This window comes from Symphodus melops, assembly GCF_947650265.1.
Source record: "Symphodus melops genome assembly, chromosome: 18".
Lineage (NCBI taxonomy): Eukaryota > Metazoa > Chordata > Actinopteri > Labriformes > Labridae > Symphodus > Symphodus melops.
The window spans coordinates 12999251-13025514 of NC_136708.1; the positions used below are offsets into that span (position 1 = coordinate 12999251).

The 26264-nt window shown below is 40.9% G+C and overlaps 1 protein-coding gene across 1 annotated transcript in view; it reads right to left on the reverse strand.

Moving 5' to 3' along the window:
• gabbr2 (gamma-aminobutyric acid (GABA) B receptor, 2) overlaps positions 1-26264 on the reverse strand; it is a 162473-nt gene that overhangs the window by 1650 nt on the left and 134559 nt on the right. Inside the window, exons 14-18 of the mRNA XM_079367452.1 lie at positions 9425-9535; positions 7580-7804; positions 7220-7402; positions 6265-6394; positions 1258-1375 (exon numbers count right to left, since the gene is read on the reverse strand). Of these exons, the coding sequence (XP_079223578.1) occupies positions 1258-1375; positions 6265-6394; positions 7220-7402; positions 7580-7804; positions 9425-9535 (767 nt within the window). The remainder of the gene's footprint in view (positions 1-1257; positions 1376-6264; positions 6395-7219; positions 7403-7579; positions 7805-9424; positions 9536-26264) is intronic.

Here is a 26264-nt window from a genome sequence, read left to right on the forward strand (position 1 = left end):
TGGGATCATCTGACAAAAAGGACAATCGTTCTCCTACCTGCCTTGACAGTTTTCACACCACCTTGCCAGTACTAGTGCCCCTTCCAGATGTTTGCGAGTACATTACATAACCTACATGCTAGTTGTGCAAAAAACTGGAATGAAACTTAAGCTCATTCAGTGATAGACCCAGAAAAATGTCTTAATTAGGAGAACTCTGAAATATTTATGGTACTCAGATGTAACAAGTTAGTCTGGTATGCTCTATTTGTGATGGAAACACAATCTGCCTTGGCTATGAGGGAAATCCTTTGGATATTTTTGTATTTTCTATGTATTTAATATAGATTTTTTTTTAACAATTATTTGCACCTCTCGAGTGTGACTCAGGCTTCATCATGTCACAAACCATGTGCCATTTGCTGTTCCCTGTCTCTTTATTTATTTTTTTGTTTCTTCTTCTGTCTCTCTCACTGCCTCTTCATCTCTCTTCCCTCAATGTGATCAAACATTCAGGCAGCATGGGAATAGTTCCGAGTGTTCCTTTACTTCTGTTCTCCTCCCTGTCTATTTTCAGAGCTGCTTCCCAATGTGAGCTGTAAATCACTGGTTACATAAGCCTCTGTGATTCTCTACCTCTTAATTTCTCCACTGCCTCTCCTTCTCTCTCTCTCTCTCTCTCTATCTAAACATTCTTCTCCCTTAATCTATAGTCACTCTGTAACTGCCCCCCCCTTTTTTTAAATCTCCATCGCCCCTGTCTGCTGTCCCTTCCTTCTCCATCCCTCTGCGCTGTGCATCCCTCTCCTGGATCTAGTTAAACGAGTTCAACAGAGAGAGCTCTCAATGATGCATGAGGTGTCCCCGCCATTGATGAAGTCCCTCTGCTTCCCCCCCTTATGCATAGTGAATGGAGATCTGCAGTGTTTTGATGGAGTGCGGTACAACAAATCAATCTGCTGCATGTCTGCAGATTGACAGACATTTGTACCCTGTACCTGCATGCGTTTGCGTTTATTTGTAAGTGTATATGGTAAGAGCATACACACACGCTCTACGTGGTTTTAATATTGTGGGTGTGCGTGGGAGAGAAAAGTACAGGGCTGGTCCATTCTTTCAGAGCTCTGTTGCCAGAGCAACCGCCTGAGAGCTACGGCTGGTTGCGATACATGTGACGTGTAGTCTGATGAGTGAGGAAACTGAAAAGATAGAGAGTAGGAGGGAGGGTAGAGTCGAAGGAGTCTGGGGTAGAGCTTCTGAAGAAATGGGAGTTCTTACTGTTCGGGCGAGTTGATGTCTTCGAGGGGACCTCTGTTTATTCTGGAAGGATCCATGGAACCCCACTGTGCCTGGGGCTTCTGCTCCAGATGGTTCTTTAGTATCGACTTCTCTCCGTCTGTATCAAACAAAAGCATCATGAAAATAAGAAATATATGATGTGCTCCGGCAGATTCACTTCTCTTCCCCCGTCTGTCACCTGAGACACGAAACAAAGCGAGTTTACAGACTGGCTTTTAGTCCTAGCCTGAGTCTGGATCCTCGTCTTTTTCTTCAGCTGCTGTCATGAGCATAAAAAGAAGCTGTGTCCTTTTCACACTGTTAATAATTCAATAAAACTGTAAAAGAAATAAAAACATAGAATGGACGATTTTGAATGAGTCACAAACAAGTAAGTTTACACATATTGGGTTTAAATATTGACCCATGATGCTAATGAGTGATACTGAACTAGGAAAGAAAATCCACCTCCCAGCCGTGGAAAGGATGGATTTTACACTAAGGTTTAAAGTTAGGGAAGCTGCATCAAAGTTTTCTGGAGGTGAAGCTCATAACCACAAACAAACACTAACTCAAGACCATTTCTTTCTCTTTTTTAGAAACAGAGTTCAACAGGTAGGCTGTTTAAAAGAGGCTATGGCATACCCCACTGGTGTATGAACCCCCCATGAAGCCTTAAGTGATGGCTATTGTTGCCATCACTATCTTGTTTTTTTGGCAGTGAAGTGACCATATCGAGATGACAGGGTGCCCATAAAATGAATTAACTATGCTTTTTACTGTGGGGGTAACTTGTCAATCACAGGTAGCTCTACTCCATACATACCCTTCTTCTTCATTGATTTTCCTCTTAATGGGACCATTAACGACCTGAACTAAGGATCAGCTAAAACTAACAATTAAGACTAATGAAATGTTAAGTGAAGTCATTAATCAACCAAGAAGCACTTTGGTTAATATACTGTCATACTATATTAGCCATTAGACAGAATGCTTTTTCAAGCACTTCAGCATTTACAGTACTTTTGAACTCAAGATGGTCGAGCTACTTCTTTTATGCAACCTGTGACTCAAGGAAAAAATTGCCACCAATTACATAGAGTGTATGAAAGATCATAATTGTAGACAGCTTTAAGGGCCAATCTTAATCATAATAAGGTCCTGACAATATGTCTGTCAACTGACTGTTAAACTAGTCCACTTTCTTTTTCCCAAACAAAGACAGACTGCATAATTTAATCACATCTCATAGTCAGTGTGACATTTAAAGCACCTGAGTGGGAAGAATTCAAAAAGTGCAGACAGAAGCAAAGAGGAAACGAGTTTGGGTTTTATCAAGAACATATCTCAGAATTCTCATTTAGAGAATCTCAAGATGATTTCAGCATTCTGTGGTAGCACAGAGGCAGGCAGAAAAAGAAACACATCGACTCGAGGCGTTCACAGGTTTCCCTGAACTTCCCCAGAACTCTGTGACCTGATCCCCTGATCACAGCACGCACTGACCTGATTGGACACCTGAGCTCACTGAACTATTCTGGATCAAGACAAGTTGTCTTTGCATTTTGGAAAAAACAACAACAAAAAAAACGTTACCTTGTAGCTTTCAGAGCAGAAACACAAGTGCAATTATTTATGCACTCCATTATGGACACAAAGCATGTGTTCAGGCCAAAATGGGTGTGTAATGAATCCATGTGTATGTAACTGCTGAGGTTTTACTTTTATTGAGAGTGCAGAGAGTAAAACATAAAAAAGTGTTTGCTTATTATATGTTCATCATAATGTTTAAAAAAGAGTCAGAGTATAGATGTCCAAAAATGAGGATATCTAGCTGTTCTTTTTTAGGCAATTTCTGCCTTTATTAGAGCGGACAGCTGAAGAGAGAAAAGTGTTGGGAAGAGAGAGTGAGGGATGACACGTAACAAAGAGCCGAGGTCGAATCCCAATGCTAACCTGCGGCTACTACGTCAAGGACAACAGCCTCTGTATATGGGGCGTGCAACACAACCACTAGCATATCCGGCTAATGCTATCCCCTAAGTGTTTATTATTGTCTAGTGAGACAAAACATTTAGCATGATTGACATAATCTTTTATTTAAGGATGGACAGATTCTCAGAATTTGATTTATTTAAATCAATCGATATTTGTAAAGTGATTTCTCAAGAGATTTTATAAAAAGCAGGCCAAAGACCTTTATCTTTGCTACATTACAAAGGGTCACTTAAGAACAGATTTCACTTAAAGTAAAAAAAAAAAAGCCCATGTAAGTATGAGAAGACTCATTAATTGAAGAGGTCAAAGGTCTGGTGGTTTTATCTGCACAAACTGTAAAATGTAAGAATTATTTCAGTGTGGTGGTACAGGCGAGCTTCAACAGACCTGAGCGTGCACTTGAACATAATATGAAATGCTCTCCGTACTGTTAATTAACAACCTCTGGCTTTTCAGCCTAAAGTCAGGTCTCAGCAGCCGCTGTGTCTGAAAACCACACCTCATCTGTCATCCTCCGGTTGTTCTCCATGTGCTGGTGCATATTCATGAAGACAGCCAGAGAGAGATCAACACTCACCCTCTGTGAGTGAGCGTAATCGCTGTTGACACGGCGTTCTACTCTTATAACAGCCTCTTATTCACAGCCCCTCAACACATTTATGATTTAGACTGGCTCTTCTATGAATACCGATGACTGCAACGTGGAGCAGGCGATGATGATGAAGATGATGATGACTGTCAAGCAGAAGCAGATTGAGGCCTGGAAGAGTTTATATGCTGGTGATCTTTAAAGGGGGTTTAATGGCCTGTGATTTGAATTCCGTAACGTGTGTCAGATTGACGTTTGTCAGCAGCACCTAATGATCTGTCTGAACTCTTTTTCTCCCTTCCCTCCTCACATGATCATTATCATGAACACTTCAACTATCCAGAGACTCATACACTTCTCTCTGCATTAAAACAAAGTAATCGCCAGGTCAGACTTTTGTGATACAAGCCTCTGATTACCACATCCAGAATAAGCTGAATGCATACGCAGCATTTCACCTCAATCGTTCTCTTTAAAAGATTTTCTTTAATGCTAGGAGATATAAAAAGCATCTGAACTGAAACAAGCAGCCTATTTATGATGCCGTTTCCTGTGTGATATTGGATCATTTTACAGTTTGTACTCATAAAAAGAATCCTTTCTGTAGCTGAAGTGTTTTGCCTCTGTTCAGGGAAATGTTACAATTGAAAGTTTTTATGGAAAACTTTTTTTTTTTTTTTTTTGCGTTTTTGCACTTTTTAGTTCAGAAAAATCGTGACAGGGTCATTTTATGGATCAAACACAGGGGCCTCAATACTACTACATTTTGTTATAACATGTATTTAGATAACAGAAGTATCTATAAAATACCTGTATAATGAATATCAATAAAAGAGCTGTCTGGCTTAATTTGTCTTTGTAGTCTGCTGACTACTTACAGACACTCATGTAAATATTCAGTCTGAAATAGATTCATTTTTGAGCCCATACTTTTTTAATTTGAATCGCCAAACAGAGCCTGATATCAGCTGCCAGTTTCTGCCTGGACTTACACAGATTATCCTCAACAAAATGAAAAAAAAAAGAGGGGAATTCATCTTAAATAGTGAATTATTTTCAGGTTGTATGAAAGAACATTGTTCCATGGACATGTAGTCTGGACATATTGCTTTGTGAATGTTCCTACTAACTGCCTACTGTTTGTTGTGTAACTGTGAACCTTCACACATGAGGAACTCCTCAAACATTCCCAGCAAGCTCTGCTCCCAATCGGCAGAACGAGCGCAGCTGTTGTACTTTTCTTACCTTCTCCAAATCAGACGGATCCATTAAACCCCCCTGAGAGCGGCTTTGTGTAGGTGTGTGGATCAAATCAAACATGAATCTGGCTGCTGTACATCGCCATCACCTTGGGTCTGTTAAGTAAAGCGACACTGCTGAAGTGGAACCATTCACTGATTAAGTTTTGAGGAACTCGGCTTGATAATGTTTCAGCAGCAGCTGTATCAATTTGAATAGTCATATTGAGCAGAGGAGAGACAGTAAACCAAAAGTGATGGATAAGAAATCTATCTTTATGTTCCATAGTTTGTCATTCTTGTATTCTTTTTACCATCTGTTGTGTTTAATGGAGATTATTCAAAAAACACAATGACATTAGGAACAAAATCAAGTCTTGACCAACTTATGTTGTACAATAAACTTATGTTGTACAATAAAGGTGCAAAGGTAAAAGTGACTCCAGTGTGTGCATAACCCACTAAGCAGCAGTGAAAGTATGCAGGTACTGCAGCTTATCCTATGACTCATTCTCAGAGACGTCACAGACTGGTTGTCAGACAGATTTCTCGATTTCCCTTCTTCACCTGCAGCTGACAGAAGCTCCAGCGGTGGAAAAAAAAGCGTCAAGATATTCAAGCGAGCTGCTGCTGTGAAAGCAGCTTTAAAATCCTTCGCCAAAGCAAAGGTAACACATGCATAGTAAAGAGTCATCATGAGATAATGCATGAGGATTAGTTCCCCTTTCGTTGCTAACTAACTCTGAGTGTTATGACGGTCATACTGTGTGCTGAATTCTAGCTGAACTAGAAGGATGGTGTCATACTGAGCTGGTTGTTCTTGGTTACACGTCACAATCAGTGAAGAAGAGAGATTTGAGGCACCGTGATAGATTTTACATGAGCTGTGCTGACTTCACTGAAGAGCACCGACACATTATGAGAGCAAGTGGTAGGGCATTGTCTAAAGGCTTTTTTTTATCAATCATCCTCTGACTGAAAATGTTAACCTTTTGTCTCTTTTTCCACATGAAAGAGAAGCTGCCTCTTCTTCAAGATCAGAGACCATTTTCCCCAGTAACATTATTTGTAAGTAGTGAACGCCTCAAATCGGTGCAGTTTACACAAACAGCCTTAGATTACGAGCAGCAGATAACAATAAGACAGAAGGCCACGTGGATGAAAGTGCTGCCAATGTCTCACCTTTGCCGTCGGTGAAATTGCGTATGCTGAGGATGTTGTTGGCGTCTGGGTAATGGTTCTGTTTGATGTAGGGGGTTTTCTCTGGGGTGTCCTGCAGCTGCATGGTCACCTCCTCCAGCTCCTTGTCCAACTTTAACAACAGGAGATAAAGAAATAAGCTCATGCTATTGTTTTCCCAGTTGTTTGTATCAGACAAAATAGATGACCAAGAGAGAAGTTTGCAGACGTTTTGGTTAGACAAGTTTGTTGTAGGCTTCATTTGTATCAGGCATATGTTATCCAGTGTTGAGGCTGTTTCTATGGACTACAAGCTGCTAAAACACTTCCTTAAATTGGATGTAAAAGACTGCTGTCTGCCAAAGACATAATAACTTTACTTGTCCTCCATGTACTGTATATCTGATTCACTCCTCATTTTTTTCTAAAGCCGTGGACACCAACTCTAACTCTAACCAGACAGATTTGGTAGAGGCCAAGGTAATTGCAGAATATTTTTTGAAATATAGCTAAAGTCAGTGGGACATGTTTAAGAAATAAATCATAGAGCTTTTGCAAGGTAACACGCGGGAGAACAGCTACTGCTGCGTGGACCAGCCAGTACCTCTGGTAATACTGTGTAATTACTGTGCTTGACCCGAACCTGTCAAAAACTGCAACAGCTACTCCGTCGGCCTATGCTACAACTTTCTACCAAGTTCTGTGGTGATCAGGCATGAAGTTCTCCGTCATCGTGCTGACAAACGTTCAAATGGGTGGACAAACAGCATAGAAAAATACAACTCTCATGGCCGTAGTAATGAAGGTATGTAACAGTCGTAAATTCACTACCTCCGCTCTCTGATTGAACTTGTTCCTGGACCTTTAATATGTATTAAAGCCTCTGCATACATGATCGAAAACCCTTTCACCCACTGCACCGTTATCTTGTCAAATAGAATTCTTATTAAAAGCAGACCTCTGTTATCCTCATGCGGAGGCGGTGGTTATCAGTTTGGAGCCCGTCCAGTCGGGATGTGTTCGCCTGGTTGACGCTGGTGACTGAGGTGGACGTCTTGGAGTCTTCCTTCTTCTGGTTCTGGGTAAACTTTAGCCTTCGGTTCTGTGTGGCTGCGTCTGGGTTGGTTCTCATGGTGATAAACTGGAGGAAACGTTATGTGAGAATTAGTCATGGACCCTCTCTGGTACAACATTGCAATTTCTGGAATTGGTTACAAATATCAGTTCACGCCGCACTTTATGTTTCAGGACTCAGTGTGAGTTCAGAGATAATTCAGCGTTCTAGTTCTACACACGTTTTCGTCACAGAGAAACCGACCTTAGGAACGAAGACCAGACACAGAGTGATGGTGCTGCAGAAGATGATGACCAGTGCCACAATGCAGAACTGGACATTGGGCTGGTCCCTCGTCAGGAAAGAGACCGCGGCGCCGATGATGCACATGATGCCCACATTGTAGACGCTCATGCCGATGTATTTGCTGTCATTGAGCGCAGGGATGCTCACATTCCGAGTCTCCCATGCCAGGAAACAACCAAATAACTGTGAGAGAAAAAGAGAAGAGGAGAAACATGTTTCATGAAACGTTAGAGAGGAGTTTATGTTTAATCTCAGGAACACTGATGGCAACATTTAATTTGGGTTATAAATAGTCTAAGTCTGTTTGTCGACAGTAAAGTCCATCTGTTTATCTGAAATAATCCACTTTCTCTCTTCTTTCCTGCTGCTGAAAACTCCAAATGTTTTTCAAATTAAGCAGGGCTGGTTCAATCTTAATGTTTGTTTGTTTGTCAGTGCTTTTTAGAGATCATCATAAATACAATCAAAGTTCAGGTTGCGATGAAACATTTAATTACACTAAGCTTTAGGAACGAAAATCAAACAAAGATTTACTTCATTACTTGAGAGAGCCTTAAAGGGGGGAAATATAATCTAAAGACATCCCTCTAAAGCAGCTGAAGGTTTCAATCTTGCAAACTGTTTATTTAGAGGGAGTTGTTTGTTTGGAGGAGCATTAAAGTTGCAGCAGCAACCCGCTGAATAATTCACTGTGTGTTGTGTAAAGAGGTCTATCTGCTTAATGTAAAACCTAAATCAGAGTCTGTGGAATGACGAGCCACAGAATCAGAGTCACCAGGGATTAGTGTATATCATAAATCTCAGGTTTGTGTTAGCAGGAGTGAGCTGATGGTAAATGGATGGATGTATTAATATGCAAGTCTGTCGACTTTTGTCTGACATCAAAACGCTTCTGTTTGTTACCCAACAACTCTTTCAATCCCTCCATCTCTCTGCCTTTGACATTTGTGGATAATTTTTTCTCTCCCTTAACATATATTTCAGTAACTCCTGCTCTATGAACATTTATGTGTGGTGGAAAAGTAGACAATATTAGCAGTTGCTAGAATGTGAGCTCATAGGCCCATATGTCATCTGTGAACAAAGTGGTAGGTCTTATCCATACAGACTGTAGAAGACGCGAGTGTTTTGCAGACGAATGATGGTGGTCGCCACATTGGAAGTGCTGTCTTAAATTAACTTTCTAGACAACCTAGCAACAAGCAAAAAGGTAAAGCTAGGGTCTTTTAATGTGAGAGTTTCCTGGTTTTAAGAGTCAGCCTGAAGTGCACACTTGATGTTGCAGTCTTTCTCACCACTATACACAGCATCAGAGAAGTATAAATCTATGAGGCGGCAGGACTGTCGGCCTCCACACTTCAAGCTACTCTGTGATACACACACACCAGCAAATGGTTGAAGTGGGCAGGGTTACCTCCCACCCCAAATCACTTTTTATGGGATGAATTTATGGCAGCATGCCTGAATTCAAGGAAAATCATCAAAAATGTTTGTATGTGTGGTATCTTGAGTTTCGAAGAAGAGATAACTTCTCAACACTGGGACACAGAATTACAAGTAGGGGAAATATTTTTTTTGTTTTGCAGGGTCTTTAAAGTAGTTACTTGAGGTTTGATATGAACATATAATTTAGAAAAACCAATACTGAGAAATAACTATCTGTATGGAGATTTAACTAAGCGTATTCATGCACATTAATGAGTGTATCAAACATTTGTCCAGTGAATTCAAAAGTGTGTGCAAGTGTTCATTTATTCACTTCTAGACCGAGAGCCTAATAAAAGTATGGTTCTCTCGTCTCACCATTAGCAGTCCCTTGTAGGCATAGACGATGCCCAGCCAAATGGTCATGTGGGTATTCTCACAGTGCTCCAGGAAGGGGCGGATGGCGATGTCTCGGCCTTGGGGATCCGCCTGTTTACAACAGAAACATGCAGAAAAGAAGAGAATTGAGTATCATATACTCAATGTATCCAATGTACTTTTATTGTCTCTGGAAAAGAAAGAAATCATCCAAATGAAGAGTAACATTCAAGCAGTTTTAATTTTAATTTCCTTGTGGAGCAATAACAGCAATAGAGGAAAACCAGAAAACAAGCAGAGAAAGGAAGAAACGATTCTAAGTTTCTCTTTGCAGGTGCTCTGACTTTACATTCAGGGGCAGGAAGTATGCAGACTTTCCACTGCTAATCAGAGTAAAGGGTGTCAGCGATCAAACATCCAGGTGTGTAATCAAACTGTGTCGCATCATGGCTGCCGGGCTTCTCCAAAGTCGGCTGAAGTTAAATTAATCTGTGCTTAGGACGCTAATGGGCACGACTAATGAAGCTTATTCATTAACGTGATTTACACCTCCTCGTTTCTTCCCTTCTTTCTCTCCCACCCTTCCTTTTTCACGCCATCTCTCCATCATTTCTGCCTCTGTAACTTCAGCTCTTTTCTCATTTCCACTCGTCTTTTGCTCTCCTCTGGTGACACAGGTGACTTACAGGGCAAATTAGCACCTGAGGTGGATATTTATACGCTAAAACACGTCATGTCTCCTCTCTCTCTCTCTGGCTTGCTCTCTCCGTTAACAGCGCTTAAAAAAGGTCCTTAATAAGAGCATTAGCTTGGCCTGCCTGACTTCATCTGAGGACACTCAGATATATCAACTCTGAGACACCTGGGGGAAGGCTGGAACTAATGCCACGCATCTCGCTTGGTGCGTGTGTGTCCTAAGGGTTATTTATAGTGAGACATGTTTTATAGCTCAGTAGAAGGTGTGTGTGTGTGTGTGTGTGTGTGTGTGTGTGTGTGTGTGTGTGTGTGTGTGTGTGTGTGTGTGTGTGTCTCTTAAATGTAAGTGTTTGATTAGCTGAAATTCAGCTCTTACGTTAATTTCTTTAAGGCAAAAGGATGGATAAGGAAATGAACAAATACATACTTTGTTTTTGTCTCCACATATACACACACACACACACACACACACACACTGTGTGTTTTACACACTGGGTGCTTTCTCTGTCTCCTGTGTATGATCTTGGCATTCATAAATACATGCAGACACATTGCTCTAGGTGTGGCAAAATACCTCTTCCACTAGTCATTTTGACCCCAATGTTCTCAATTCAGCTCCCATTATGGGAAATTGCAGCTCTTCATGCTTTCCTCTATGACCTTGATGAATTTACATTAGTGGTTCTCTATAGAAAGATCACTTAGAGAGAGAAATTGGTGCTTAAAAAGCTGCACTGATTCACCTAACAGAGACAAACTGAAATGGTTCTCCATACCGTTTTGTTTTAACTGTATTATAGTGACGTTTTCTCGCTTGAATTTGAATGCCTCTTATGTGAACATGCAGCTTTTTCCACACAGCATTCCTCATCCAGCTTGCATTTGTTCGCTTTCGCTTTCAAAATGTGATCCCGCAAAGGATCACAAAGTCCAAATCAGGTGCCGTTTTTTTTTTTGAAAGACACAGCAAACAACGCAGCAGAAGAAATCACCCACAACTGAGAGTCACACATTTTCATCCATCTGCAGATTTTTTGCAGATCCAAACTCTGATGCTTACAAAACTGAAACATTTCAAAGAGCAACGATTGCTTTGTTGGTTGTGAATTCACACATTTTGTCAAAAAATAATGGTTACCCCTTCCTGCGAGCTGCTGTTGCAACCATGCGGCTCACCTCACTTACATCTGTGAATACTGAAGGACTTGACTATTGGATTTTTGTTAACTTTCAGTGAATGACTGGTAGGAGACGGTTTCTACTTAAATAAATCAAGGAGGTGGAAACACAGAATGTGGGGTAGCAGGAGATGACGCACACACACAGGCTGTTTATTCACAAAGAATCACAATTAGCTGGCACAGTCCAGAGAACAGATCCTGAGACTCAAGCATGATATTTTCATCACAAAGCTAGGTAAGTTCCTCAAGAAAAAAAAACAACAACAACTTTTTAATCTATTTTCAATCTTGATGTGAAACTGAAGAGGAGAAATCATGAGTTATGCATGAGATGTCCCGGTTTGGACGAGTCTCTGGGCAGCAGCCAGTGGCAGGAAACGTCTCTTGTCGCAGGAAGTGTCACAGTTTCATATTTCATGTAAACAATAAAGGCATTTGTTCTGCAAGCTGCTGGCAGCTTTGGACTCTTCTGGCTTCAACTGTCTGACGAGGTCAAGGACATTTTATATTCGAGCTCAGATAGGCGACATTTGTTTCCCCTCGTTGTGATGACTGAAGCGTACGCCTTCATATAAACTTTGTTTTTTAAAGTTGTTGAGTTGCCATATCAAGCATTAGCACCATTCAGTTCTCTGTTTAAAGGCCCTGCCCCTAACACAACGAGCAGACAGCAAAGAACTAGTGGCGACGAAGGCTGCCTGTAGCGTTGGTGCACGTTGCCTTTTGTCTTTACCAAAAAGTTGCACCGAAACGCATCACAGAAACTACAGCCAACAGCAGCCACCACATACGATCTCTGCATGTGTGAGAGGCATTAACTCTCTACGCCAGCAAGTGGCGGTAGTCTCTAATCATCATTCCAAAAAGGTGAAATCGTAAAAGGATGAGGAAATATTCAGATAAATAAACCATTTTCTCACTGCTGTTGCACACTGCTCGTAATACAGTATAGGTACTTGTAATCGAGAATAATGTCAGAAACAGCACTAACATTTTCAGTCCTTGGTCTTTTATTTGTGGAACAAGAACAGAACACGCTTCCAACAACCAATTAGAGGGATTCCTCTCACCCACCGAGCCAGCGACTGCAGATTCAGATTCCACATGTGGAATTGGCCAAATAAAAGGCCAACTAGGACCAACGGGAAGCGACAGAGTTGGACACAACGCAAGAACTAGGATGAGTCTCCTTGGTGTGTCATAGTTCTAAATGATGGGGAATGATACAGGGATTTTACAACTGTTGTCTCTAGCAAGTTGTGCTGAATTCTTACTTGTTTTGTACTTGAAGGCATCGTTTTTGTGCATTCAGTGGCACTTGTGGGTCATGAAGTGAATTATTATTATTATTATTATTTTTAATCCAATAATTCAGATTTATTTCATTTGTGACTGCCCCCTCATAAATGTGGTGGAGTCTTTATTTAGAGTCAAGATCTTTATGTACATTAAGGCTGCATGATGTGAGAAAAAAAAAAAGTCATTACACTGTTTATTTTACTAATAATATTTACCCAGCCCAGCATCCAACTGGTGGAATGCACTCATCCTGGGTGAAAACTATTGCTTGTTTTTCATGGAGTAGTTCTTATTTATTACATCACATTTGAACTTTTAAGCGGTGTCTGTGTATTTTGAATGGTCATATCGCGATAATGAAATGATGGCTTATTGTGCCACAATAGGCATGCATAATTCTTTCTGAAATTGTTACTTCAGTCTGATGCAATGTAGCTTTGTGCTTTCAATAACATACTATAGTTATGTTACCTTACTTGTCTGTTCTTTAAGTTATGTGCAATGATTTATCACAGGCTGTGTGTACAGGTCTGGTACATTACTGAATGACTTTAAGTGTATATATACAGTACGTCTAAGAAATCTCCAAAGATGTCAAACTATCTCAGCCTTTCCCTGCAAAACAGCTTCATGCTGTACATTCATGTTTTATGCTGATCAAGTCCTTCTTCAAACACCAATTCTCCAGGAAGTCATGCTTACTGCAATTCTTTTTGTTCATTCAATGTGAGAGACACATCCTGCATCAACACTCTTTTTGTAGTCACAGCTGGAAGTGAACTTGTGCCACTAACAACATAACGATGAGACAAAATGAGATACAATGCTTATTAGGCTAAGGACTCTATCGCAGCGAAGCAGAGCTCTGCCCTTCCTCAGGAAAACTGTCTAGGGAGTTGCCAGGCAACAGGGCTACGGCAGACGGCGGCCCCTAAGCGGTACTGGCATGGCAGGAAAAGTACTGTTTCACTGTCATTTTTCACAGCATTAACCCTCTAACGGGATCACTCGAGGGGGGCTGGACCGGCAAACAAGGCTGGCAGAAATGGAAAGATGGAGCAAGTTGAGAAGATGAAGAAAAGAAATGGAGGTTGAAGCTTTTCATTTAAGACTTGATCGGTTGCTCCTGGAAAGAAAAGATAAAACTGTCATGATAACATTAATGGCGTCCTTGCATGACTTGTTTTTTTTTTCGTCAGGTTTTTGCTGTTCAGGTCTCTAATTAGATGATCGGGAGAGCAGGAAGGAAGAAAGGACCCAGAAGCTTGCAGAAACTACAGAAACTAAATTACTGGGGTAATACAAAGACTAATTGTCCCTATGATAGCTTTCCAGCAGATTTCAGCAGGTAGGAAGGTCAAAGTAATAATAAGAAAAGGTAAAGTAACCAAAAAACAAAATCACAATCAGAACAAAAAAGAGCCATTTAAAGCCCACCCATACATCCATGTATTCCAAAAATCATAGCTACCGGGCCATGTTCCTGGATATGTATCTCCCTCTGACAGTATGATGGCCTCTGGCCTGCTGAAGAGCAAAGCCAAGTGAGCAACAGGTGTAGGAGGAAATGAAGAGCACACCCATTGTCACCTACGGCAGAGGGGTGTGAGTGTGTCTGTGTGTGTGTGTGTGTGTGTCTGTGTGTGTGTGTGTGTGTGTGTGTGTGTCTGCAGCATATGTCTCTGTGGGTCCCAGAGCACACATATGTAATGGCAAAGGACGTGTGTGTTTGTGTGTGTGTGTGTGTGTGTGTGTGTGTGTGTGTGTGTGTGTGCATGTGTGTGTGTGTGTGTGTATTGATGTGCTATCAGGCAAACACTGACAGAAACACTCCATCACTCATGCTGGCTATTATAGCAGAGGAGGTTCCAGCATGGTGAAGAGATGAGGACAAAAGATAGGTGCTGTGGGTGGAGCTACGGACAGTGTGGCAGCAATTTATGTCAGTGTAATGTTTCGGAAAAGCCGAGAAAATGACTGTGATGAAAAATGACAGAGGCTGAGCCGCTCAGCATATTGCAGAAGGGGGGGGGAAATGGCTCGCTGGAAAATGTTTGTCCAGAAGCGAGAAGGATCGTAACGTTTTATGGTATACACACTGCATAATATGACTGTGCTGTGATTACTCCTGAGATTTCATAATTTATGTGTTTGCATGCTGAGGCCATCTCTCAGAACATTAAGCAACAACATATGTTTTATATCAAATTGAGATTTTCTGATTGGTGTTTCAAATGTCAGCGGTTGGCTTCGTGTTTGGTCCATGCCCAGGGTATCAGCCCCCACCAACTGTTTTCCCGGGCACAGAGACAGGGAGAGAAACACGCAGAGCTGTCTGACTGATAGAGATGTCACACAAACACAAACTCATTATCCTGTGTGGCACCAACTGTTTCTATACATGCAAATGGAGACGTCTTTAGTATTTGTCCTATCATATTTGTCGTTATCAGCCTGTCGCTGCATTCTCAAGCTTAACACTGCTAATAGGCTGTATAAAGATTGCACTTTTGGTCAAATATAATTGGGTGTATTTCCACAGTTTACAATCTTTGATCATGGGTTTTCACTTTTTGAAGGAGAGAATAGAAAATGCATATATTTTACATACTAAGCAATGTTACAAGAATGTGGTAATTTAAAGAAAGAAGGAGGGGATGAAGAAGATCCAGGAGGAGAGATTCGGAGAGGTGTAAGGAGGACAGAAAACACATCCAGATCACAGAGGACAGCGAGATAGTGAGCTGAAAGGCATCCTGGTGCAGCAGTAGCAATTTGTAGGGAAATCATTTGAAAAGCAGAGAGCCCACTATGGCTTCTGAACAGCAGTAATGGCCTTTAGACAAGCAGATAGCAGAAGTGCATGGTGGGTAATTAGCTCAGCTGGTTGGACAGGAACATTGATGCCAAAAAAGACACAGAGTTCATATCAGTTTAACTCACTACTATGTTACTGCACAACAGCTGATGGCTGCATTCAACCCAGATAAAACCTGATCAAACTCTGCAAACTATTTTAGTTTTTGCTCTAAATTATGCATATGGTTGCTTTGGAAAAGTTGCAACATCATTGTAATTGCAGTAATCCTCATTTTTCAAGAATGCAACCAATTCCCCCTTCAAAGTCTGTTCTACTTAACCTGCAGCCAATAACTGGTCTTTGTCACCGTGCACCGTCTTTTGTTGAAACTTTTTCTTTGGTTACTTGCACTGTTGTTCATTTAATGCTCTGTGTGCCTTTGAATTACCCGGAACAAAAAGTTATTTTAATGAATGGAATTGAAATGCAGTACGGTTGGACACCGCTGTCATGTTGGTAACTAGAAACTAAAGTGTGTTGTCTGTGTTTACCTTTTATACTGTATGTCTTCACAACTAAAAATAGAAGTAGAGGCTAAATTGACACGTTTGAAATAACCATCTGTGACAAATATTATACATTAATATACTTTAAATTGTCTAAAATGGCTGTATAGAATGAAAGTTTAAAACAGTTCAATTAAATCACAAAAACAATCAAGAACAACTTCAACTGCTTTAAATGAATAAGACCTGAATACCAACTCAAGCAGCACAAATGTTCCTGCATTTAATGATTTTCTATCATTTCTCATTTTGTTAACTGTTTGGTCCCAGGCTTCACCGTCTACAATCAGAGAGCTCTCATTCCTTTACAAACAGGCCCTGAAAATAATAAAGAAAAAACCTGTCCTCTGGCGTCACTATCACATACTGAAAAGATACAACCTCCTTACCTTTTTTTTCTAAAACTTTTTTCTAAATGCATCAACAAACTGGGCCCTGAACGTCTCTCCTGATAAGTTCAAAGACATGACTGAAACAGGGTAACAAGAAGCATTGGCATACAACAACACACCTGGACAATCAGCTTTCTCTATGAAAGGCTGTAAACTCTGGAACACATTATCACCTGAATTAAAACTAATCTCAGACCTAAAATCTTTTACAAAAAAAGATGAAATGCTGGCTGAAAGCAAACCAGAGCTCTGCCCACAAATTGTATCTTAAATCTGCAATTTAAATTGGTTCATAGAATTTCGTTTGTCCTTTTGTCATTGTTTGTTTAAATGTATCCTCATATAGTGTTAGAGGGTTTTATGTGATTGGATGTTGTACTGTTCGTTTACCCAAAGGCCCAACTAGGGAGTGAAGTTGGACATTAGCAATAGCTATATATACTCTTTATGCAGCACATCAGTTTCATGATCTGTGTAGAAAATATGTTAAATTCCATTGTCCCTATTAAATGAATTCAATTCAGTTGTTAACACTGCTAACGAAGGGAACAACGGGTTGCAATTAGACAAAAAGGTTAAAGTTGTAACAGGACACTGCTCTTAATGTGGAAACAGGAAGTCATGGAGGAATATCTCAAAAGGATTCAAATTGCTCTATTCTTTTTGCATGACATTATTGCCAGCATCGTCAGTTAAACTCAGCATGTGTCAGCTAAAAATGGCACTAATACAGAATGAATCACCCATGCGACTGAACTATGGTACAGAGCAGATCGCTACCGATTCTAAATTATATGTCGTGATTAAGCCAACTGCGTCATTCTCACTCATTGCAGTAAGTCACCCACCTCTCACCTTCGGCAATAAATAGAGTTGAAGAAAGTTTAAAAGCAGCTCTGCCTCACAATTTGAAAACCCCAGTCTTCCACTGAGCTGTTATGTGCCCAATAACAACAAAGCACCTGACTCCATCAACTGACAAGGCCCACAACTTTAACTTCAGATGACGAACAAGTGATGACGCACACCAGTCACCTGCCTGGGTGTTAAAAATATCTGGGTTTAGAAACAAAGCCAGGAGAACTTTGTCCTTCATTCGCCTCTATTTGGTAAGACAGCTGTAGAGAGACAGAAAATGATGAATATGAGAATGAGGCATAACATACAGCAAAGGGCCGCAACAGATCGGCCGCTGCAACAAGGATTATTGCCTCTGAACATGGGGCACGCAACCATGACTACAGCGCCCCACAGCCAAGAGAACTTCTAAATGAGGCTAATACTGTCTTAACATCAGAGACATTCTTTTATATTGGGATCAAATATTTAGAGATGTCGTCATAAGATGGAAGAAAGTCATTACTAATAGAACTTCAGTGTTCGGGGGAAGTATTTATTATTTTTATCTTCTATATACACACACAAAAACCCTTAAGACTTCAGTTAAAGAGATAAACTGCATACTTTGACATGCTATTCAAGCACATAGAAAAACACGAGTGCACTGTAAAGAGACATATAAGTACTGGGTTTCATGTAGTTTACAATTTCGCACAAGTTTCTTGGATCCGTCATTGTTCCAGAGAAATAATGACGAACAAAAGTTTCAGAGTCACTGCCCAAACATTTTTGACTCATCATGGGATTGTATTTATTTTTAAATGTGTGTCAATTTCGGACAAAGAGAATTAACTCAGTGTGCAACTTTAATCACTTTTTTTGCTTGTTTATTTTAACAAGGTAAAACTTTTAAAATTAAAGCGACACATTCACAGAAGGGCTGAGGAACATCAATGGGTAACAGGTTTAATTCCTTTCCGCTACTTCTGAAATAAAGGAGGGGAGGGATGAGAAGGAGATAGAGGAGAAGACGCCCAGTAAGGAGGGTGGAAAGACATGAGGCAGAGAAGGAGGCGAGGAAGCGAGGGAGAGAAGGAGTGAGGGTAAGGGTGTTGTACCCCCTGGCCGGGGCTGACCTACATGCAGAGGGGCCATGGTGGCAAAGCAGCAAGACGCCGCTGGCACTGCAAGCCATGTGGGACTAAGACATGCTGCTTCACAGTGTGTGTGTGTGTGTGTGTGTGTGTGTGTGTGTGTGTGTGTGTGTGTATGTGTGTGTGTGTGAGGATGCCATCCAACTCTATGCATGTATGTGCGTGTGCCGATGAGAGAGAGCTAGTATGCTGTTTTACTTTAGTGTCCTATTCACACTGGATGAATGACCAGGATATTCCACTCTAATGCATCTTCACATATATTGTATTATTGTGGATCCTTTAATAAAGAGAGAGAAGGAAGAAGAGGCAGAAATGAAGCGGCAAAAAACAATACATATACTATAACAAAAAAAAAGAAAGACGGTGAGAACTTCCTTAATGCTACTCAGAGCCTTACTCATCACTGTGACCTGTACACTAAATTGGATTGGCCATTCTTGAAGACAAACTGAGTCTTATTTCTAAAGCTCTTTTTGGTTTAGTTCCTTCTTATGTTCATACCTTTAAAGAACCAGACGCCACTATGCCTTGTGTTCCTGTGATGTTTTTAAACCGTCTGTTCCACTAAGCTCGGGAAAAGAGCGTTTAGTTTGCTGCTCCCTCTGCATGACACTTTCTCCAAAATGACTTGAAAAATGGCAGATCTCATTTCGCTTGCAGTCTTTGGCTCGATCTTTAAAGAAGAACAACAAAAGTGAGACAATTGGACAGTACCTGAGAAGTAATCTGTGATCAAGACTGCACTTTATCTGTAAACCAATGTGCACATTGTGATTGTAGTTTTCTCTTAACTTATTGTTTCTTAAATCATGTAATATTCATTATGACGTGTGCTGCTACCCTTTAGGCCCGGTCACCCTTGTGAAAAAGATATTGATCTGAATAGGTTAATTCATGGTCAAATAAAGGTTAAACAAAAACAATATATGTTAACATATGCACACATACAAATATTTCCATCTTTAATCTCCATTAAACTACAGGATGCATCTCACTATGTTCCATCTCTCTTTAGATTCCCCTCTTCGTTCCTCCTCACTAATGATGCTAAAATGGTCATTTTACAAGAATGTTTCTGTCTGCATTTGAATGTTTCTACTCTCTTTCTTTCATTCTTTTTTTTTTTAATACGAGCCTGTAATCCCATTTGAGTGCTAATCCTTCTGATAGGGCCACGGCTTGACGACCTTCCAACCACCACTGGGTCAAATTGGCAGTGACGTGAGGAAATTGCTAAAGGTTTCTTTTCTGTTAGTCCTCTCTCTCTCTCTTTGCAAGGACCTGGCACATGATTGGACAAAGGACTGATTCCATGTTGTTGAGATAACTGGCTGACCTTTCAGTGCTCAAAGACTGGAAACAAAGCTGAGCTTCATGCAAGGAAATTAACAGCTGGCTGAGGGTCCATTTTCTGATTGTTTTCACTTTAAAATGCAAAGAGCTGGACGATTTTTATCCTGTGCTCTTTAATTGGAAATAATGTGTTAGTCTTTAAATCTCTGCATTCATGTAAAGCATATTCACGCTGTGATCGCTTTTCTATAAATCCTCAAACTGTTTAAGAAAACAGAAGTGTTCTGTTCAAAACATACATTTTTCAATCCCCCAGTTTTCCCCTGTAGGTTGAGACACTTTTCCTGTTAAAGAGCAATCTTTTTAATCATAATGAAACTTGAAAAGAGTAAAACAGCACAAAGCATGTAAGGTTTTCATTGAAGTGGTAAAAGATGCAGAAACACTGAACAATCATGAAGTCAAATTGTTTGGACCACAACTTCAACAGAGGACACTTCAAATGAACACAAGACCAGAAGCTACAACACTACCACAAGTGCAAAACAACAGACAAAGGCCCTCTAATGCACACACACGACTACAACACACACACACACACACACACACACACACACACACACACACACACACACACGCATAAAGAGAGAAACAAGCAGTTAAATGCTTAAAAACTTACTTATGCATTCTCACAAAATTACAGCATAATGACACACACAGCTACACACAGTCTAAATAACACACACTCTCTCTCTCTCTCTCACACACACACACACACACACACACACACACACGTGCGCACACACATACATACTGTATGTGCATGCGGGTGCAGCTCCCTGGGCTCCAGCAGGGAGCTGCCTTAACTGATTTATTAAGAGCTAAACGCGTCATTAGTGTAAGCGGCTAACCCTGAACATTGGGCTCATTAGAATATGCTAATGCAGCTGTATAGTCTGCAAGATTGCAAGCTGAGGCTTTCGTTATCATTCGTTCAAACTGCTTTCATGGCTACTATTCTTTAGCATAACTCCCTGTCATAAGGCGAGCTTTCATCAAAGCTCACATCTGCTCACTGTTAAGCTTCGGGCTGCATGTAGGGTGTAACGGTAACTGCCTTATGTCATTGTTGCCACATATGCAGAGGGGGTGGGAACATTATTACGGAACAATGCACAGAGCTGGGGGACAAGGTACACTTCTTGGGAGGTATAATAATGCAGAAGGAGCAGGAATACAGTTAATAAGATCTGTATAGAGCTGGGAGGAGGGGGGTTTTCTTTGGGGAAAGAGTATAGCACATCACTGCAGGAGAAGTTTGGATTACATTGGAGGATTACATTTATAGGCAATCCAGCTCTGTTAAGGAATGTCACAGCCAATCAGCCTTGATGGAAAAGAATGCTGACTTTTGCAATCTTCCATTGTTGAAAAAAACTCAAAATATGCTGAATTCATTTGACTTTTTGCTCATGTGCCAAAAGAGTGACTCAGTGGGAAGCTTATAACAGGGGTTCTCAAACTTTTTTTGACCATGGACTCCTTTCAGGTGACACATTTTTCCAAGCACGCCCCCTCAATACTGTAATGTTGATAAGCATTATGTTAATACAATGTATTTATGTACTATGTAGCACTTTGCAACAATAGCATTAGGCTACATTTAAACTTTACAAGTAATTTTATAATATTTGAGAAAATGTGAGCTCCAAGGTGTTTTTCATTTTTATGAGGCTTTTTTTGTTGTGACTTTTAAGTGACAGACATGTTGATCTGTTGGCACAAAACTAAAGTGGGCGGGAGTATTGAACAGAATAGCTGATTTTATTGGTGCAATAGGTCCCAGTTGGTAGATGTGCTTTTTTCAATATTTACCTTTTATCATTTTTGGTAAATTATTACAGGGATCCCCAAGCTATGGTTTGAAGACCCCTGGGGGTCCTGGGACCCCAAATCACTGGCTTATACAGCATCTTTGACCCCACACAGGATTTATTCTGCAGAAGAAATGTAACAAAGCTCTGATTTTAATGTTCAGCTGGATACTACAACCCATTTTTGGTAAAACAATCTGAATTGTAATTAAGAATACAGACTTTCTTGTGTCGTGAGAGTTGTTTTTACAGAGAACTTTTGGCCTTGGCACATTATGATGGCCTGTGAGCAAAGGAGGTGAAATGTGTATTCGATAAATCACACCTCTACAATGATTGAAACGTCTGACGAAAAACAATAAGGTGGGTGGAAAAGTCTTTACCTCAACTTCCTTCAACACCTATCCATACTATCATTGGATTCCTCGTAAAGTATCCCATCACTCCTCGGGGCTACTCTGATGTCAGACGATAGATTTTTGGGGGATTGCATAATATTTAATTCTTTTTTGCTGCATTAGTTGCTTTGCCCAATTTTAATCTGCAGCCAGGTTCTTTAGATACGTTTCTCAATTTAAAAACCTTTCTTGACATTAAATATACAAAACCCTGATTGAAATGTTGCTAATTCACTGGAAATCAAGCACATGTTTAAGATTTTCTTCCACTCACACGGCCCACCCATTTACCTGAGGAAAATGTAACCATCCAGTCCACACAGATACTGTCCCTTTAGTGCCTGACTGACATTCCTCATCTGAAGGACCATAATCAGGATTTGTAGCTGCAAAGAAGCTCATAAATCCTGGTTGATTCTCAGACAAATGAAAGGCACCAAGAACCGAGGATAAGCCATCAGATATGACATGTTACTCTCACACATCACCTCACCCATAGCTATTTCTACACCCTGTCTTCTTCTTTATCTTCCTCACTCTGGTTTTTCCTCACAGCTATCTCTCTCTTAGAAGGCCGGTGACATCTTTTAGTGCTTAAAACAGACCTTATTTGCCTGTTTGCCAGATTGCAGACAGACCGGGTTAGATGGCTCTGGACCTCATCTGTAGGTTGACTGACAACTGTCCTCGAGAAAGACAGACCCTCATTGTCCCTTTCAAATCAAGTTCAACAGATGAGTGTGGGGGCTTTTCTGAATCTGGGAAAAGAGCAGCACATCTTCAGTAACAAACACATAAAGTACATCTGTGTCTTTTGAATAATTCTGCTCCGGCTTCTTATTGAATAGCTGAGGTCAACATACATCATTGACCTTTATCTGGGCATATTTCATCATTCCACTTGTGACACTCTCCTTTAAATGTGTTCTTTTTTCCTCCCCCTTCCCCTTCTTATCGAGGCCATAATTCAACACCAGAACAGCCTTTGGTGCCACCTTCCTTTATTACAAAGCAGAAATATAGTAATTATGGACCACAAAGGCAGATATCAAGACGAGTGTCATTATGTCTATAATAGCCCTTTTACATTTTACCTGCTTCACTACATTTCCCATCATCCTTTGTCAAACAAATGTGTACTCGAAACAAAGATATGATATCTATTGTTTTCTACTCATTTTCTGTCTTGTCTGTTTACATTTTCAGCTAAGAGACTGTCTTTTTATATCAAAGAATATCTCACTCAGGAAATTACCGGAAATGATCCATCGTGTTAAACATTAATTGAACAGGCCCTTGTCCTGTATTTAAACCCGCCCTGAGCGAGTGCAATATGCTCACACAATGAATTAATTTGCTTGCAGACACTTGCCGCCTCACTACCTAATAACATCAAATGCAACAGTGATTCAACACAATAAGAATGCAGACTGTGAATGACCTATTTCAACCCGTGAATATTCATTTCTATCCTTTATGCAGAGGGAGGAAATAGGCTGAGGAAATCCCTGAAAGGCAAAAAGCAAACATCCTAACATTGTTTGTCTCTGGAATACATGCTGCCATCATGATATTTGATTAGCCCTGTTGCTTTTGGACAGCGTTAAGAATGTGTTTGCTTCCAGCAGAGGGAAACCGCGCAATCCTCTTCTGAGAAATATGTCTCGCAGTGTCTCTTCGCCTCCACCTCTCCCTCTGTCCCTGCAAACCAAGAGCAGTAATTGAGTCCTTTGAGGCTGCCGGGTTGCCATGAGTCTTGTGTTGTGGATGCTTAATTGGCTCTGTTATTCACAAGCACCAGTGTGTACCGTACTGTGTTATTGGCAGAGGCCTCCGAGTACTGTTTTCCTACTTCTCCATGTGAGTAGAAGGCAATATTTACACTGACTGCAATTTTGCATCTCTTTCTTCACATATTGTAGAGACTTTGTGTCTTGGGGCTGGAAACCGGTCTTCTTAAGAGCTCACAAACTTTCAGTTTTCCTTGTTGTTATATAACCTCCCTCTATTACTCTTTCCACCATAGTAATCACTTTAATCTCATCATGTAGGATGTTCACACTGCTCCACAGCCTCCTTTGTGTTACTTTTTAAAATATCTTCCCCTACTTGTTTGAGTGTTCCTGCAAGGTGTCAATAGTTACTCATTTCTCAGCATTTATAAAAGAGAAACTTTAGAAAGCAAAGCAATCCCTGCCATTTTTATATTTAAACAAGCTTTGTGTAAATCTTTAAACAAGACATTCATCTCATTTGCTCATTCAAAGTTGAGACAAGAAGCACTTAATCAGCTGTGAGAAGTTTTTGATTGGATCTTGAACAAAAGTCCCTCACAGTTGCATTCTGGGAGTTGTTTGGGTACAGTACATGTTGCAGTCCTCCGTTAGCAGGACTCTTGTTTGGAAGGCTACACCGTCTGAAAAAATGTCAAATTTCCCCACATGCATTTTGCCAGAGTTAAGGAACACTATCTTGGCACCGTCTAATGTGGTCACTTGCTTCTTTAAAGGTCTCTCAGCATGTGAACGGACATTAAACCTAATGAGATTATTCCACCTCACTGGCGGTTCAGATGTTTCAAGAGCAGAAGCAACATTTTAAAAGCACAAGATTAGATTAAAGGACACGTTAACAGTGTGTTTGCAGTATATATAGAATCTCCCCAGGGCATCGCATTTTACTCTCCTAACTTCTTTACCTTTGTTTGTCTTTCCCACATGCACTTTTCATCTTTCATTCTCTCTCTCTCTCTCTCTCTCTCTCTCTCTCTCTCTCTCTCTCTCTCTCTATTAAGATTTGCTGCAAAACCAAATATTTAAAGAGAGTGATTGAATTAAGCAACATGACATTAGAGGGAGCAATGCCAAAATGAATGTCCGCCTTTTGCCGTCCTTTAATCAGTTATGGATCAAAGGCAGCAGGCCGAGTGCTAAAGACATTCTCAGCAGTGAAGACACTGAGCACAACAACACGACCTTGAGCGAGATACTGGATACAAACTTTTAGCAAGCCAGGTTGCTATTGTCTCAGCCTGAAAAGATCCAAGTGTTTTTAGGGAATAAACAATGCAGTTAATGGGTAAGGGTCATTGACTGGTTTATATCTTAATTCTGTTCCTCTATCTCTGTGACTGACTGTTTCCACATGATCCTCTCATTTTTGTGCTCCGTCTTTTTAGTCCTCCCAAATCTCTGTACTTTCATTTTTTCGTTCGTCCTCTCAGTCAGCTCTTCATAATAATGACTTGTTTAACTTTCTCTTGTGTTTCTGTCCTCTTTCTCTACTCTTTTTATTCTCAAGTCCCAGTCCGTTGCTTACTCAGGTCTGGCCCCTTGCTCGACCTTAGGGAAAGACCTAATGATGCAGCACGGCTCTGCAGTAGCTTCCTGATGCGCTGCGAGAGCAGAAAGGAAGCACTCGTGCACTCTCTTGTGAAAACACAAACGTAGGCACACATGCAAACCTGCACATTCAGACACAGCTGCAAAGGTGCGATCGCAAATTAACTGCAAAATGCAAGTGTCAGGGGCAAAGAGTGAGAAGATTTTGGCCAGTGTGCCACACTGAGGGCGATGGAGAGAGTTATATGGTAGTAGCATCGATGGCCGCCTGCAGGAGCTGACACAATGAGTTCAACGTCAATGGCTTCATATGACAGGCCTGCCAACACCTCACTGCCTCTGCATAGGAGACACAAACACACACAAATGCATGCATGCACATGTACACACAAGCTGGGTGGGTGAGCCAGACACTCCCAGGGGCATCTCCTCACCGAGCTGAAGCTTGGCTCAGACAAACACAACACCTTATGTTTGGCCACTGGTGCCCAAGGAGAAACAGCGACACAGACACCTTCCTACATCCCTGTGAAATCTCAAACAGCACATAACACAACAATGTCTTTATGCATGTACAATACAAAATACCCACAATTAAGTAGGCTCCAACTTAAGCAAGTTTAAGATTCACACCTTGTATTGTTAATGACTCTCACCGTCTCAACGTGTCTCAGATGGCGTTTAAACACCCGTGTGTGTACAGTACAGGCTGATCAGACCTCTGCTACATCAGCAGCAGGCAGGAAATCTATAACAGCTTAACAGTCAATTACTTCATCTGTCACTGGCCTGCCTCCCCAAGGACAGCAACCAGTCGCAGCTGAGAATGATACAGGGCCACCAATCAGAGCAGAGGAGGATCCCATCTGAGTCATGGAGGAGAGGGAGGGTAGAAAGTTCTAGCTGATTGAACAGTGCAATACTGCGACGAGAGTTCATGCAAGCAGTTATTAAAGTCTCGAAGAACACACGTTCAAACTGATCAATTAATAATGATATTGTG